At 40.3% G+C, this 18,123-nt stretch overlaps 1 protein-coding gene across 1 annotated transcript; it reads left to right on the forward strand.

The window, feature by feature from the left end:
* Positions 1 to 14: 14 nt before the first annotated feature.
* LOC311060990 (myosin heavy chain, fast skeletal muscle-like) lies at positions 15 to 17,165 on the forward strand. Its single transcript, XM_084079442.1, has 41 exons — positions 15 to 81; positions 755 to 795; positions 921 to 1,139; positions 1,229 to 1,372; positions 1,637 to 1,793; positions 1,885 to 1,912; positions 2,003 to 2,111; positions 2,247 to 2,339; positions 2,428 to 2,491; positions 2,697 to 2,795; positions 2,881 to 2,984; positions 3,416 to 3,554; positions 3,823 to 3,941; positions 4,543 to 4,692; positions 4,786 to 4,956; positions 6,038 to 6,341; positions 6,591 to 6,655; positions 6,947 to 7,034; positions 7,147 to 7,264; positions 7,390 to 7,513; positions 7,619 to 7,755; positions 8,142 to 8,397; positions 8,799 to 9,041; positions 9,169 to 9,345; positions 9,435 to 9,580; positions 9,700 to 9,790; positions 9,875 to 10,264; positions 10,375 to 10,501; positions 10,673 to 10,791; positions 10,885 to 11,081; positions 11,174 to 11,357; positions 11,447 to 11,612; positions 11,755 to 11,879; positions 12,014 to 12,322; positions 12,429 to 12,632; positions 12,712 to 12,837; positions 13,453 to 13,623; positions 13,707 to 13,811; positions 13,912 to 14,007; positions 16,315 to 16,443; positions 17,053 to 17,165. Exons 3-41 carry the CDS (start codon positions 933 to 935, stop codon positions 17,071 to 17,073), a joined length of 5,802 nt encoding a protein of 1,933 aa, XP_083935568.1. The 5' UTR covers positions 15 to 81; positions 755 to 795; positions 921 to 932; the 3' UTR covers positions 17,074 to 17,165.
* Positions 17,166 to 18,123: the final 958 nt, after the last annotated feature.

Here is an 18,123-nt window from a genome sequence, read left to right on the forward strand (position 1 = left end):
ATGCAATGAACACCTAATATAAAGCATGCTGAGATGGTTGACACGGACCCATTGCAGAGGAGTTCAGAGTTCCATTTAGTGGTGAGTGAGACTTTATCTGTCCTTCATAGTCCTATAAATGTTTTAGAGATGTTAGTTATTCATAGTCGTATAAATATATCATGTTAGCTATTCATAAAAATGACTCCGTACATAGTGCTACATAGCTACAGACATGATCCGAGGTTACAGACAATGAATGAGTGGACAGAATCATTTATGTTATATTGAACAATTTGAATGATTGATACAGTGTATGTGTTTTTACCAGATACTTTCTTAGTCTTTCTTAGTACTTTTATATCTACTAGAGTTATTATTAGTTATTAAGTAACAATATTTTTACTCGAATAGTGTTTGGCTAGACTGCCCACCTCTTAATGTAACCTTAATTCATACAATGGAATTAAAGAAGAAAGAAATCTAGCATTGCTTCAGTACAAATACAAAATTAGAAACACGGTTGTAATAACATAAAAATTACTTGGTGAAATGAATAAGAAGCAAAAAACAAACAAACAAACAAATAAAAAAACAGATTCATCCTTTCAGATGTGGAACTGATGAGAAATCTTTAAATGTGTCTCTTACAAAGTGGTGTGTGGCAAGAATGAACATTAAGATTTATACAGTCCAATCTAATTCATGATTATAAATTGTATTAAATCATCAACTAATGTTAATGTCCTCAAAATTATGTGTTTTTCACTCTTAGGGGTTGCACTCAAGACTCTACTGCTACTGTAGTGGGGAAAAGTGAGTGTTCATATTGTTTCTAATAAACCTACAATAAGCTATAACCATAAAAAATAGTCCTACAATGATCTACTCAGATCTCAAGTCAGCAAAGGCATCAACACCATCTATTTGTCTGTCTACAGAAAGCCGCCACCATGAGTACGGACGCAGAGATGGAGCAGTATGGCAAGGCCGCCATTTATCTCCGTAAGCCAGAGAGGGAGAGAATGGAGGCTCAAGCTATGCCCTTTGATGCCAAAACTGCAGCATATGTGGCTGATGCTAAGGAGCTGTACCTCAAGTGTAAAATTATAAAGAAGGACGGTGACAAAGTCACTGTGGAAACGCTCTTGGATAAGGTGGTAAGTAGAGGTGTATCTAAAATCAAATAGTGGAACAGTACAACTGTAATCACGATACATTATGGAGTTGTGCTTTTTTTCTTTTTTAGGAAAGAACTGTAAAGGAGGCTGATGTCTCCCCTATGAACCCTCCCAAGTATGACAAAATTGAGGACATGGCCATGATGACCCACCTCAGTGAAGCCACTGTCCTGTATAACCTCAAAGAGCGTTATGCAGCATGGATGATCTATGTAAGGTTTTCTACATACTGAGAACAGTACAGTATTGCATCTGTCGATAGCAAAGAAAGAAAAATACAGTGTAGAAGTTATATTATCAAGTGAAAACCATAGAAAAATGAATGCAAACAAACTCTTCTGAAGTTAACTTGCTCATTAGTTGATGCCACTTGAAAATCGTGACTGTAATCCCAGCTCTAGTGATCCGTTGTCCCAGATATGTGGCATGCTCAGTGCTATGTTGTATGATAATGTTCTCTCTCTTCTCCCCTTCAGACCTACTCTGGCTTGTTTTGTGCAACTGTGAACCCCTACAAGTGGCTCCCAGTGTACGACCAGGAGGTTGTAAATGCCTACAGAGGCAAGAAGCGTATTGAGGCTCCACCCCACATCTTCTCTGTCTCTGACAACGCCTATCAGTTCATGCTGATGGGTACGTACTACTCAGGACAATGTAAAAACAATAATATAACTATAATGGTTTTGGTGTATCCATGACTAAAAGTTTGCTTTACATTTTACAGATAAAGAGAACCAGTCTGTCCTGATCACGTAAGTTTCCCATCTACTAGGCTTTAAAAAAATAACATTGTACACCAATTAACTAACTGCATTTCTCTGAATATGTGTATTTATAACCAGTGGAGAATCCGGTGCTGGAAAGACTGTGAACACCAAGCGTGTCATCCAGTACTTTGCAACAGCTAGTTCTGGTGAGGGGAAATCGGCGGCCGATAGCGGTAAAATCAAGGTATATGTACAGGTTTTTAACTACAACAAATACATGTTTTTGAACATAAAACATTTGCATGCAATATTATATAGCAATTCAGTGTACAAGAATTCTGACCAAATTTTCAATTGGGCGATGTCTAAAACATTCTAGGGGTCATTGGAGGATCAGATTATTGCAGCCAATCCCTTGCTGGAGGCCTATGGTAATGCCAAGACTGTGAGGAATGACAACTCCTCTCGCTTTGTAAGTGTAAATAATTTTATGAGAAAACCTGCAATAATTCCACAATGTGATGCAAGAGGGATGCAACAAATTGTGCTGTATCAAACAGGGTAAATTCATCAGAATCCATTTCGGCACAACAGGTAAACTGGCCAGTGCTGATATTGAGACATGTAAGTATGAAGTTCACAGATGATAAATTATACATGCCTTCATTTGAGGATTACATTTTGAGTTATGTACAACCCATATAGATTATTATTATTATTTATTTTTATTTTATTATTATTATTACTAATATTACCCATATAGAATAGTATTATTATTATAATACTAATAATAATTATTATTAATATGAGTTATGTGCAACCCATATAGATCTGCTGGAGAAGTCCAGAGTGACCTACCAGCTTCCTGCAGAGAGAGGTTACCACATCTTTTTCCAGATGATGACCAACCACAAACCTGAGATTATTGGTAAATGGAATTACTGATGATGCAGCGAGCAACATAAATGAATGAATAAAAACACATTTTCACCCTTTTTTTAATCCCTTTTAAGAAATGTGTCTGATCACCTCCAACCCCTACGACTTCCCGTTGATCAGCATGGGTGTGATCACTGTGGCCAGCATTAACGACAAAGAGGAGCTGGACGCTACTGATGTCAGTGAACATTATTTTAATATTCTAATACTCACTGCGCACTGCAGTGCTCTGCAAAATGTATTTTCTAAAGCAGTGGTTCTCAAAGTTTTCAGGCCTTGACCCCCCAAAAAAATCCTATTTGAACTGGGGACCCCCCACCCTGACAAGCACTTGGAATGGTAGCAGTTGAGGCATTTAGTTTGACTCGTTTCACATATTTGTGAAAATAGCCGATCTACATGTTTTCAAACTTTTCTTAGGTAATATTTGTCAATTTTTATAGTATAGATTGTTGATTACTTTTGACACAGTAATGGTCTTAAGTAAAAGGTCTTAAAAGTCCTTAAATTGTCACTTTAGAAATGTGCAGATACCCTGTATACACATATACTGTCTGTTAATCTAATGCTTAATCTCAATCTTTTGAATACATCTCTGCTGCTTATCAGGATGCTATTGACATCCTGGGCTTCGACGCTGAGCAGAAACAGTACATCTACAAGTTCACCGGTGCAGTGATGCATCATGGTGTCATGAAGTTCAAACAGAAGCAGCGTGAGGAACAGGCTGAGCCTGATGGCACAGAGGGTAAGCTGCATATTCAACTAAGGAATGAAAATAATGCATACTTTGTCACAAGTATTGAATTATTTTACGTCTAAATGAACTAAGCTAAATATATTTTCAATATATTTCCTTTTTTTGTTTTTTTTATGTATTATACTGTTTAGAGCTATGATCCTAGATTACTATGTCTATGCATTTGACGTATTACCTTGTGTTTACCTACCTACTGTTAATCGCTCTCTGGATTAAATGCCTAAATTGTAAATTGCAAATTGTATGAACATTTCAGAGGCTGACAAGATTAGCTACCTGTTGGGTATAAACTCAGCAGAGATGCTTAAGGCGTATTGCTACCCCAGAGTGAAAGTTGGAAACGAGTATGTCACTAAGGGACAGACTGTGCCACAGGTGAGTAAATTACATTATTTCCATGTTCTTATTTCATACACACTTTATATTCTCAACACAGCATACCATTAGAACTCTAATATCTTTTTGAGTTGTGTCCAGTCTTAAATCATCTTCTGTAAAAACACCCGGGACAGACTCTTCTCCCTTCTGGCTCCCAAACTGTGGAACAAACTCCTCATTGCAGACTCACTCCCAATCTTCCGCCGTAATCTGAAGACTCACCTCTTCAGACTCCATAGCCCGTAGAACTTGCCGTAGAACTTGCCCTAGCCTTGATGACCTTGCAGGCTTATGCAAAGGCTAAATGTAATTTCGATGGCATGTTATGTAGACAGATGCCAGGTTAATCTGTAGACCTGGCATCCAAGTGTATAGTTTCAATGTGCAGATTATAGATTGTTTTAGATTATAATGTTTAGACTGGTGATAGGTTCTTGGTTTACCTATGATCCTAGATTACTAATGCAATGCATTTGATGCATTACCTTGTGTTTTCCTTGCTTACTGTAAATCACTCTGGATTAAGAGCGCCTGCTAAATGCCTAAATTGTAAATTGTGTAATTCGCACCCCTACTAATAACGTTCCTATTTCCATAGGTAATGAACTCAGTTGGTGCCTTGGCCAAGTCCCTCTATGAGAAGGAGTTCTTCTGGATGGTCGTTAGGATCAATGAGATGCTGGACACCAAGCAGCAGAGAAACTACTACATTGGTGTGCTGGACATCGCTGGTTTTGAAATCTTTGATGTAAGCATGGACTTGTTTTAAGTGGGAGACTTATTCTTTTTGTCACAATTACACGATTACAAGAAATTGGGCTAATGATATTTCCACTCACAGTTCAACACCCTGGAGCAGCTGTGCATCAACTTCACCAATGAGAAACTGCAACAGTTTTTCAACCACACCATGTTTGTTCTGGAGCAAGAAGAGTACAAGAAGGAAGGAATTCCCTGGGATCTTATTGACTTCGGCATGGACTTGGCTGTCTGCATTGAGCTCATTGAGAAGGTATTATAACATTTTATTACATGGCTTGGTTGAATGCTTGATTCTGATTGGTCAATCACTGAATTCAGCAGTGTGTTATTTCGGGATAATGACCGATGAGCTCAATAACAGACCGTTGTCTAATCAAAGGCTCAGAGCACCTGCGCTAGTTGATTTTGTGCACCTGCGCTAGTTGATTTTGTGCCGTAACAACATGACAGCCATGTAAACAAACATGCGATGCCATTTACAGCTAAACATTGATCTCAAGAATGTTTTTGAAAACATTTGAAGCGAGAAATAGACAATGCAGTAACCGAAAATGTATTCTGTTTGATCGACACTTCCTTGTTTTCCAAGGCGACTGTGTCCGCATGGCATAACACTTATGGAATACTTTCATTACCGTAAGCAAGGACATACTTTGTTTTCTTGTTACTTTTGGGTCATTTTTTAAATGTATTAATTAAAGGGAAATTTTGCTTCACGGTTTTCTTACCTTTTCTATTATGTTATATGATATCCTAGGATGAGTGGTACAGTAGAAAAATGTCATAACTCCATCACGGGTCCGCCACAGCTAAAACACGGGCACATATGGTTCTTGCGCTAAATCGCGTATTTTTTTTTTTTTTTTTTTTTTTAGATTTGACGTTCATAGTGACAGAACACTATGAAACGGGATTGTCTTGAATGCGCCCCACCGGAAGTCTTACTTCCTTTTAAGTAGCCATGTAATAAGCGGGATATTTTATGTTGCCTAGAGGACGGGCGGGTGGACGGAGGTCACAAATGTAACATACGGACCTGCGAGGCGCACCGTTGCTCGGATCCGCACCAAAATTGGCACCAACACTGGTCAGGGGTCTGCCATCAGAATAGACACAACAGAGATCTTTAGAGGGCTTTAAAGAACAATTATTATTATACTATTTATACTTATATAAATTAAATAAATAAATACTTATATAATTATACTATTACATTTATTATCATGGACTTGGCTGTCTGCATTGAGCTCATTGAGAAGGTATACAATTATTTTGTGCGTTAATAGTTTTTGTCATTGCATTGATTTGTCTTTTTTGTCTCCTTTACAAAGCCCTTGGGCATCTTCTCCATCCTTGAAGAGCAGTGCATGTTCCCAAAGTCTTCAGACAAAACGTTTGCTGAAAAGTTGCTTGACCAGCATCTTGGGAAGAACAAGGCCTTTGAGAAGCCCAAGCCTGCCAAAGGCAAGGGTGAGGCCCACTTCTCCCTGGTCCACTACGCTGGAACTGTGGACTACAGCATCACTGGCTGGCTTGAGAAGAACAAGGACCCCCTGAACGACTCTGTCATTCAGCTGTTCCAAAAGTCTTCAGTTAAACTGCTGCCTGTGTTCTATCCTCCTCCCGAGCCTGAAGGTACGTTTGTTAATATAATAATATGATATAATGTGTTCTATCCTCCTCCTGAGTCTGAAGGTATGTAATTAATATAATAATAATATAATGTGTTCTATCCCCCACCTGAGCCTAATAATATAAACATTCCGAATCTGACAAGAAGGGAGGAAAATTCATTCTGTATAACAAAAAATACAATGTCTGTTGACTTTAACAAAGAAAAGGAGGGATGCGGGATCCACTCATGATTCTAACAAATATACACAGATACGACAAAGAAGGGAGGCAAGAAGAAGGGTGGTTCCATGCAGACTGTGTCTAGTGCTTTCAGAGTAAGACTATTTATTTATCAACATTATATTCCTGTAAAAATGAAACATTATTATTATCAACATTATATCAACGTAAGAAATAGGAATGTGTTTTCATGTTGGAATTTAACAATTTCTGTATCACATGATGTGAGCTTGTAGAGCAGCTATCTTTGAATGGCTGAAGTTTAAAATAGAAAAATCTAAATCTGTAAAGTAACTAGTATCTAAAGAGTTCAAATAATTCTTGTGGAGGCAAAAGTACAATCTCGTATGACATTTTACTAATAATAAGCCTAATTGTCTCAATAGGCGAACTTGGGGATGCTGATGACCAACCTGAGGAGCACTCATCCTCACTTTGTGCGTTGCCTGATTCCCAACGAGTCCAAGACTCCAGGTAAACACTGAACATAAACATTTAAACAATGACTGTGAGGTGGCCATTAAACACAACTTTGGCCAGTGTGTACCTATTTTGTCCTAATAATAATGAAGCAACATCTTTACAGGCCTGATGGAGAACTTCCTGGTCATCCACCAGCTGAGGTGTAACGGTGTGCTGGAGGGCATCAGGATTTGTACAAAGGGCTTCCCAAGCAGAATCCCCTATGCTGACTTCAAGCAGAGGTATTCATTCCTTTTTCCAGCAACTTTTAGTTCCACACCTATTAACACAAAATGACCCACTTTTACAAAACAGGTACAAAGTACTGAATGTCAGCGCAAAATGACCATGAACTTTAAAAAAACAGGTACAAAGTACTGAATGCCAGCGCATGTCCCGATGGCGCGTTCATGGACAATAAGAAAGCCTCTGAGAAGCTTCTTGGGTCCATTGCCGTACCTCATGATGAGTACAAGTTTGGACACACCAAGGTAAACACACTCCCAATCTGGTTTAACATTATCCAGAGAGGACTAAAAGTAGATTTTACGTTTTTTTTGTTGCTCAATGCTCAGTGTTTGTAACACTGTATTCAGGTGTTCTTCAAAGCTGGTCTGCTGGGTGTCCTGGAGGAGATGCGAGATGAAAAGCTGTTTGCTCTGGTCACAATGACTCAGGCTCTCGGACGAGCTTACGTCATGAGGAAGGAGTTTGTCAAGATGATGGTTAGGAGGTAATATGAAAACATCAATTCAATATAAAGTACAATTAGTAAGAAAACGTTGTCATTGCTGTTCAATAAAACAAAAGTAAAATGTCAAATCATTATAATAAAAATAGCAAAAATTGCAGAGGAAGCTTTTGATGGCGGTGGTAAGGAAAAACACTCCCCTTAAACAGGAGAAGAAACCTTGAGCAGATACGGGCTCTAAGACGGATGGCCATCTGCATTTACCTTCCCGGGGGTTAACAACAATAATACCAACAGCAATAATAACGACAACAACAGAAACAACTATGACACAATAAATAACAGCTTTAATAACAGCCTGCAGTCGTATTACATGGAAACCCTCGATCTTCAGCTAAATCATGATCCATTGAAACCGCTTTCCACAGAGAGGCCATTTACACCATCCAGTTCAACGTGCGCTCATTCTGCAATGTGAAAAACTGGCCATGGATGGGGCTGTACTTCAAGATCAAGCCTCTCCTGCAGAGCGCTGAGACTGAGAAGGAGCTGCAGAACATGAAGGAGAACTATGAGAAGATGAAGACTGACCTGGCTGCTGCCCTGGCCACGAAGAAGACACTGGAAGAGAAAATGGTATCTCTGGTGCAGGAGAAGAATAACCTTGCACAGTCGGCGGCATCAGTAAGTAGATACAGTTGTACAGGAAATGTTGCTAATATTTCATTATCTAATCTTTTATCTAATGTAGAATGTAGATGTAGACCATGGCAGAGAATGTCTGGTGGTCGAACGGCTGTTGGCATCGTTGTATAGCTAAATAGCTACCAGCACAAAGGCCTGAACCAATTTGTCGTTCTTCTGAGGGGGAGGTTGAGTCTTTATATGCCACTGCTCCTCACCCAGACACTACTATAGTATATCCTTTAGAGCCTGCCTTTTTCACCAGCTTGTTCAGTCAGTTAATGTCCGCTGTGTTAATGTACCCCCCCCCCAGGAAGCAGCTGCAAAACAAATCTCATATATCTCACCCAGAACAAATGCTGCAACAAGTTCCCTCACTTATCTTTTTCATTGACAACCAGGGAGATGAAGCATTGAATGATGCTGAGGAGAGATGTGAGGGTCTTATTAAAAGTAAGATCCAGTTGGAGGCAAAGGTCAAAGAGACGACTGAGAGACTGGAGGACGAAGAGGAGATCAATGCTGAACTGACTGCCAAGAAGAGGAAGCTGGAAGATGAATGCTCTGAGCTCAAGAAGGACATTGATGACCTGGAGCTCACCCTGGCCAAAGTGGAGAAAGAGAAACACGCCACTGAAAACAAGGTTCAACATTATACACTCTAGCCGTCTCATCAAGTTATAGAACAATAATGATCCATTCATGATTATACACTCAAGCCGTCTTATCAAGTTATAGAACAATAATGATCCATTCATTCATGCTATTCAGGTGAAGAACCTGACGGAGGAGATGGCCTCTCAGGATGAAGGTCTTGCTAAGCTGACCAAGGAAAAGAAGGCCCTCCAAGAGGCACATCAGCAGACTCTTGATGACCTGCAGGCAGAGGAAGACAAAGTCAACACTCTGACCAAGGCCAAGACCAAGCTGGAGCAGCAAGTTGACGATGTGAGTTCATCAAGTCAATTGGATTTTTTGAACGTATACAGTATGTCTATTGTTGTACTGAATAATAAGACAAATATATTGTTATGCAGTTGGAGGGTTCTCTGGAGCAAGAGAAGAAGCTCCGCATGGACCTTGAGAGAGCCAAGAGAAAGCTTGAGGGTGATCTGAAACTGGCCCAGGAATCCATCATGGATCTGGAGAATGACAAGCAGCAGTCTGATGAGAAGATTAAGAAGTAATGTGGACCACAATATGAATAATTGATATTGTTATTTTTATTCATATTATGTATTATTAATATGAAATGTCATGGATAGAAACTACCACCATACTACGATGTACTGTATTCCACAGGAAGGACTTTGAAGTAAGCCAGCTTCTGAGTAAGATTGAGGATGAGCAATCTTTGGGGGCCCAGCTGCAGAAGAAGATCAAAGAACTTCAGGTATTTATTTTATTCATCTTCTTTAAAATCATTGATAATAAGTATGTGAAAATTTGGATTTTAATATGTTCATTATTTTGAAAGGCTCGTATTGAAGAACTGGAGGAGGAGATCGAGGCAGAGCGTGCCGCTCGTGCCAAGGTTGAGAAGCAGAGAGCTGACCTCTCCAGGGAACTTGAGGAGATCAGCGAGAGGCTGGAGGAAGCCGGTGGAGCCACCGCTAGTCAGATCGAGATGAATAAGAAGCGTGAGGCTGAGTTCCAGAAGCTGCGTCGTGACCTCGAAGAGTCCACCCTGCAGCATGAAGCCACTGCTTCTGGTCTCCGTAAGAAACAGGCGGACAGCGTTGCAGAGCTGGGCGAGCAGATCGACAACCTCCAGCGTGTCAAGCAGAAACTGGAGAAGGAGAAGAGTGAATACAAGATGGAGATCGATGACCTGTCCAGCAACATGGAAGCTGTTGCTAAGGCAAAGGTAGAATAGAATGCTTGTGTGCAATTCTTGACAAATACAAGAATTACTAAAACAAGGGAATACATTGTAAGTTACTTCAGTGATTGAATATGTCCAATGTTAATCAACAGGGAAATCTTGAGAAGATGTGCCGCACCCTTGAGGACCAACTCAGTGAAATCAAGGCCAAGAGTGATGAGAATGTTCGCCAGTTAAATGATATTGGAGCTCAGAGAGCAAGACTGTTGACGGAAAATGGTAAATGTTCATCGTAAAGTCTACTAGCCTAAATGGTTTGTCAACGTTACTTGAGCAAATTCCATAATTAGAGATAATGCTTTGATCAGCAGTCATCCCAGGAATTTAAGGAATATGTATTCAACACAGATTATTTAAATGTTTGAAACTAATATTCAAATTTCTATCAAGGTGAGTTTGCTCGTCAACTTGAGGAGAAAGAAGGTCTCGTCTCTCAGCTCACCAGAGGCAAGCAGGCCTTCACCCAACAGATTGAGGAGTTGAAGAGACACGTTGAAGAGGAGGTTAAGGTAAGGAACAGCTTTTTTTTTACAAATAGGCTTATAGTTGTCTTTTTGTAATTGTATCCAGCTGACATTACTTTGTCATTTTTCTTTTGACAGGCAAAGAATGCCCTTGCCCATGCTGTGCAATCAGCTCGCCATGACTGTGACCTTCTGAGGGAGCAGTTTGAGGAGGAGCAGGAGGCCAAGGCCGAGCTGCAGCGTGGCATGTCCAAGGCCAACGCTGAGGTGTGTCAGTGGAGGAGCAAGTATGAGACTGATGCTGTCCAACGCACTGAGGAGCTGGAGGAAGCTAAGTAAGTGATCAGTGTTTTTACAACATCAGGTACCACTCACTATACAAAATATTGCTCACAATAATTTTATTCCATTCAAAACTGATCAACAGGAAGAAGCTCGCCCAGCGTCTTCAGGAAGCTGAGGAGCAAATCGAGGCTGTGAATTCCAAGTGCGCCTCTCTGGAGAAAACCAAACAGAGACTCCAGGGTGAAGTGGAAGACCTCATGATTGATGTGGAGAGGGCCAATGGTTTGGCTGCCAACCTTGACAAGAAGCAGAGAAACTTTGATAAGGTGCTTTGACATACATTATTTTACAACAAAATCATTCTTGCCTCCTTAAACTGGGGTAAATGACACATTTTGTTACAAATGCTGTGCAGGTCTTGGCAGATTGGAAGCAGAAATATGAAGAGGGCCAGGCCGAGCTGGAGGGAGCTCAGAAAGAGGCTCGTTCTCTCAGCACTGAGATGTTTAAAATGAAGAATTCCTATGAGGAGTCTCTGGACCACCTGGAGACCATGAAGCGTGAAAACAAGAACCTGCAACGTGAGTTTTATTTTTTAATAACAGTAAAAAAAAGAAAAAGCATTACACAAGATCAAGCTACAACTTTATTCAAATGCAAATACAAATACAAAATAGTTGCTGATTGAAAAGTTCCTCATTCATTATTTTCAATCAACTGCAGAGGAGATCTCAGACCTGACTGAACAGATTGGTGAGACTGGAAAGAGCATCCATGAGCTGGAGAAATCCAAGAAACAGACGGAGACAGAGAAGTCAGAGATCCAGACAGCCCTGGAGGAAGCTGAGGTAAATCTTTTAGGTTCTACTTGTCTATATCTAAGATTTTTTTCAATACGTTTTATATTCTGACAGTTTAGCAGTATATGATCGATGTTACATTAAAAGGTCCTACAACCTTTTGATCCTGTATTACATTTTAGGGTACCCTGGAGCACGAGGAGTCCAAGATTCTTCGTGTCCAGCTGGAGCTCAACCAGATCAAGGGTGAGGTTGACAGGAAGCTGGCAGAGAAGGACGAAGAGATGGAGGGGATCAAGAGGAACAGCCAGAGGGTGATTGACTCCATGCAGAATAATCTGGACTCTGAGGTCAGGAGCAGAAACGATGCCCTGAGAATCAAGAAGAAGATGGAGGGAGACCTGAACGAGATGGAGGTTCAGCTGAGCCATGCCAACCGCCAGGCTGCTGAGTCCCAGAAGCAGCTGAGGAACGTCCAGGGAACGCTTAAGGTGCAAAATATATTAGTTAGACACATATTCAAACAATAGAACTGCACTGAACAAGTCACATTGATGTTTCTCTTAACGTGATCACCTCAAATGTGATTTATTTTAGGATGCCCAACTGCACCTTGACGATGCTGTCAGAGGCCAAGAAGATATGAAGGAGCAAGCTGCCATGGTGGAGCGTAGGAATGGTCTCATGGTTTCTGAGATCGAGGAGCTGAGAGTGGCTCTGGAACAGACAGAGAGAGGCCGCAAAGTGGCTGAACAAGAACTAGTGGATGCTAGTGAACGCGCTGGCCTGTTGCACTCCCAGGTAAGTCAATGGAAAAACTCAACATATTTAACATACAAGTCATGCATACTTGCATTGCTAAACTGAATCTTTATTTTAGAACACAAGCCTTCTGGGCACCAAGAAGAAACTTGAGAGTGACCTGATCCAGGTCCAAGGCGAAGTGGATGACAGTGTTCAAGAAGCAAGGAATGCTGAGGAGAAGGCAAAGAAAGCCATCACTGATGTAAGTTAGGATGACCGCCCCTTATCCAATATACCAGGACAATTAGACATCCTTTTGGCATGCTTAACATACAATACAATACAGCAAGCTCATTGCATGCGCATGTTGAAAACCGTTGCTCTATAATAGGCTTCAACAGAGGATGTATTTTGTAGAATGCTAAACTTGTCTTATTCAAACAGCCATGATGAAGATAATAGAAAACAGGAACGTCGCTATTTTCAGACTTTATATCAGAAATTTGTGCTCAGGTAGACAAATAACAACAACAATTCTGAACGCAGCATTCTTAGGTGCTGGCTTCAGACAGATGGCTCAGAATGCTACAGTGCAGACTGAACTGGTACAAGAATGTATTCACTTGATATTTACCTGGTTTGTTTCCTTCTGGTCATATGACACTAGTATCTGTTTATTACCTTATTATGACCTGTTTATTATCATTAATTAACTATTTTCTCACAGTCAATATGTGAATTTATATAAGTATAATCTTTACCATGTTTGTATTTTTGGATTGGCTTGGATTTTCTTGGCAAGTGTGATAACGCAGCATAATGTTTTCCTTGCTGGACAATGAAGTATATTTTTATCTTAACAAACATTACTTTCCAGGCTTCTATGATGGCCGAGGAGCTTAAGAAGGAGCAGGACACTAGTTCTCACCTGGAGAGGATGAAGAAGAACCTGGAGGTCACAGTCAAGGACCTGCAGCATCGCCTCGACGAGGCAGAGAACCTGGCTATGAAGGGAGGCAAGAAGCAGCTCCAGAAACTGGAGTCTAGGGTAAGATTTAGTTTACTTCAACACAGCTTATAGTCAATAAAATAAGAAGAAACTATTTCATATTGCATCATTCCATTGTGAAGGTGCGTGAACTGGAGGGAGAGGTTGAAGGAGCACAGAGAGGCGGAGCAGACGCTATTAAAGGTGTCCGCAAGTACGAGAGGAGAGTGAAGGAGCTGACATACCAGGTACTGTATATCATGTTCACTTAAATAACCATCATGCCACTGATTAGATTAATAGATGGCATGAACATACGACTGATGTTATAAATTCACTTTACTTCAGACTGAAGAGGACAAGAAGAATCTTGGCAGGCTTCAGGATCTGGTAGACAAACTGCAGATGAAGGTGAAGGGCTACAAGAGGCAGGCTGAGGAAGCGGTAAGACAAATATACATCTTTAGTTGTGGTCGCCATGGGCATAGTGTTGTTGTCATAGTTTAACTAATGGAATAATTAAAGGTATACTGTAATAGGAATCAGTTATGTAATGTCAATATGACCAACAGCAGAGCATTTTTCAGTGTCCATCTTGCTGCTTTCCACAAGCGGCACATGTAATCTCTAGCTTGCCATGTTTCTGCAGTATGACATGCACACAGCAGCGGTACTGCAATGCGCTGCACACATGGGCATTTTGGATGCTCTGACCTTATACTGTAACATGGGCGCTGAAAGGAAAAGCATGCACATGCTGCAGACGCAGGCAGTTTCAGGCATAATGGTAAAAGTACATTTCCAAAATGGACTACAGAAAGCAACAGATTTTGTTTCCTACAATCTGCCATTTTTGGCTCGGGGTGCCGAACAAGAACAAGAAAACAGCCATGATTGTGCCATTCTAATGAGAACATGTCAAGGCTCACTCATTAACATGCTACATGGGCTACTGTATTTGTCAGATTCACACATTAGAACAGGGATGCCAATATCGGACTGTCAGAATCCAGGAGATTGGTTTGGGGCGTGGCTAGTGGGGGTCTGGGGGTTGGGGCGTGGCAAGTGGGGGTCTGGGGGTCTGTGTTTTGGTGAATTTTGTGAGTTTGATACTTGTATCAGGCTTGCTTTGCTAGCACTGGGAAATAATATACACTGTACAATTTCATCCATTAAAAAGTAGGCCTACAGAAATTGATTTGATGACTGAAGCAATGTAAGACCCATCTTTAATAATAACCATTCATTACTTAAAAGTTAATATCTCTGTATGATGGCATGCACTGACCACTCCCCCGAATCGGGGGGTCTGGGGGTCCTCCCCCAGAAACTTTTTAACATAGTAGATGTAATTTCCTGTGTTCTGGTGAATTTTGGGAGTTTGATACCAAATCCAGGAGAAAACCAGAAGAAACTAGAAAAAGTGCTCCTCGGAGCACAGGTCTCCGCCAGGTCAGGTAGGTTATTGTGGCCTCCTGGTGGCGCTATAATAGGCCAATGTGAAAAGGGTGGCATTTCTTCTTAGGCCTTTCAATGGGATGACACTGCATTCATGATTTGAGGTATTTTGTTCCAAAAATGTGTTTTGCTAAATTAGACCTGCTGGTGGCGCTATAAAGGCCAATGTGAATGTGAAAAGGGGGGCATTTCTTCCTCGGCCTAGTGGGAATCTGCATGCAAACTTTCACGGAAATTGCACACTGCATTCATGTTTTGAGGCATTTTGTTTAAAACTGACCAATCCTGCAAACTTTGGAAGCCACTGTAAGCCAAATAGGATGGAATATGAAATATCGGACAGATCCATCAGAATCTCATGACTATGGAGATGCAGTGTACCAATTTGCGTGTTTTTTGGACATAATCTGAAGGAATAATCTCCAAAAATGTATTTTACATAAATCGGCCTCCTGGTGGCGCTGTAAAAAGCAGATGTGAAAAATGCAGTCCAATGTTTTTCCTTGGCCTCTAGGGAGTGTGCGTGCAAAGTTTCACGCAGATCGGTGCAGTTATAGTTAAAAATGCAAATCGGCCAGTTATAGCGCCACCATGAGGCTGATTTGAAAATGTTCAAGTGGCATTTCTTCCTCGGCCTAGTGGGAATGTGCGTGTGCAATTTTATGGAAATGGCAAGCTGCGTTCATGATTGGAGGCAGTTTGTTCAAAACGGACCAATCCTGCAAACTTTGGAAGCCAACCTTAGCCAATGAGGATGCAATATGGGAAATCGGACAGATCCGGGTTGATCACATGACTATAGAGATACTGTGTACCGATTTGCATGACGTTTGGTTAAAAGCTGTAGGTGTAATGAGAAAAAATTGGTTTTGCACAAATCGGCCTCCTGGTGGCGCTATAACAGGCCCATGTGAAAAATGTGGGGCAGAGGTTCTGAATTGGCATCCAGGGAGTGGGTGTGCACAGTTTCGCAGCGACCGGGCCAACGGTGCCGGAGATTAGCTGTTAACACACAGACAGGACACACACACACACACACACACACACGGACGGACGGACGGACGGACGGAGGGTAAAACATACTCTCTCGCCATGCCTTTCGGCCTGGCGGAGACAATGACGATCCAGGAGAGTGTCAGGATACATGGTCAAAAACCAGGAGACTGCAGATGCAGGATCCAGGAGTGTTGGCAGCCCTGTATTACAATTTCCTGAAATTGTCTTGTTTGGACTATAATTGTAAGATGCTCTTTTCAAATATTGAGGCTTTGAACCATCTCTATCATATTGTAGGAGGAAGCAGCCAACACTCACCTGTCCAAGTGCAGAAAGGTTCAGAATGAGCTGGAGGAGGCTGAAGAGCGTGCTGACATCGCTGAAGGCCAGGTCAACAAGATGAGAGCTAAAAGTCGTGACTCCAAGGTAATACATGTGTTCAATATGAAGGTTCATTATGTTGACTATCTTTAAAGGTAGGGTAAGTGATTTGCTTTGGTTAAAATAAGTGTTAAGTAGCTCTATATTCTGATAGTAATCATTGCTATAGAGTGTTTGTTCAGTATTAGGAGTCTCCATTTCTCTCCAGTTCTTTAAACAGAAAATGCATTTTTGTTTCAGTTTCAGTTTCATTTCCAATGTTATCCAATCAGGATAGAGAACTCAATCAGGATACAGATTAAACAAGTGAAATTGGAAGTGATGACAGTGACACTAAGAAATGAGCAGACAAAATTGGAACTGGAACACTATACAAATGAAGCTTAAAAATGGGTACTTTCTCCTGATTGGCTGAGATTTTGACACCTACCGAAACATTTATTTTCTGTTTATTAAAGAGCTGGAGAGACAGGGAGACTCCTGTTACTGAACAAACACTCTATAGCAATGATTACTACCACAATATAGTATTTTAACCTTTTAACAAAATACTTTTTGTTTTAACCAAAAATATCACTTACCCTACCTTTAACTAAGATTCAGCTGAAAATTCATGTTGAATATCTAAAATGATATTCTTTACTTTTGTTACAGGGAAAAGAAGCTGCTGAATAAGTTCTCCAATTCAAGTCACCGTACAAAGTCATAAAATATGACCCATTGTATTCAATAAAAGTGCATGGTGACAAAAGCATTTTGTTGCTTCTTGTATTCATTAGTTAGTCTTGTCAATACTTTTTATTGTGTGGTTTGAATTCTGGGTCCAACTCATGTGTCCACTATACCATTTTATAAACATAAACAAATGAATATGTATATTATCATATGAATTATGATGTTTAAAGCTGGTCAAAACTGAATCCATTATTTTTTGGTCCAGAAATAACCTCTGTTAGGCCAAAGACTTCACAATGAAAGTGGGTGACAATGTTATCACAAGGAAAAAATGAATTACCTACCTGAGTTGTATTTTTTTTTTTTAAACTTTGTTTATTGGATTTTTCTGCAGCAGTATTCAGCATTAAAAGGTTACAGAAAAGGTACAGAAAAGCTTTTTAAAGCAGCCAATAAAATACAACATTTCAATAGACACATTCAATTATCACCCCAAACATGAAGACATGAATTAAAAACAAAATATATATCCATATAAAAAAATGTATATATAAACAGACCAAACAAGACAAACAAAACTAGAACAAAAACACCAGTCAAGCAATACGACACGTTTAAAATCCGCTATACAGCACCACACCCCTGCCACAGCAAACCCATCATATCAGTGATCCACCAGACCTCACACATCCGTATCTCTGATCAAAGATGGATTCAACTTCCGGACAAATTGAAAGAATGGACCCCATACCTTCCCAAACCTATCGGGAGAACCACTCAATGAGAATCTTATTTTTTCTAGTTTTACACCTGAGTTGTATTTTAGAGGACAATCTTTCCAGTGAAAAAATGGCAACAAAAGTAATCAGGAAAGTCAACCAAAGAACAAGATTTTTTAGCAGGATCTACTCGTTGGTCAGTAGGAATATACTGAGGTATGGAGTTACATTTGTGTCTTTATTAACCAAACAAAAGAAAAATATTTGAGAGAGAAAAAATATAAACAGAGCAAAGAATAGTTTTGAATGAAAACAAAATAAAACAGCAAGC

Source organism: Gymnoscopelus microlampas, assembly GCF_963454915.1.
Source record: "Gymnoscopelus microlampas genome assembly, chromosome: 14".
Taxonomy (NCBI): domain Eukaryota; kingdom Metazoa; phylum Chordata; class Actinopteri; order Myctophiformes; family Myctophidae; genus Gymnoscopelus; species Gymnoscopelus microlampas.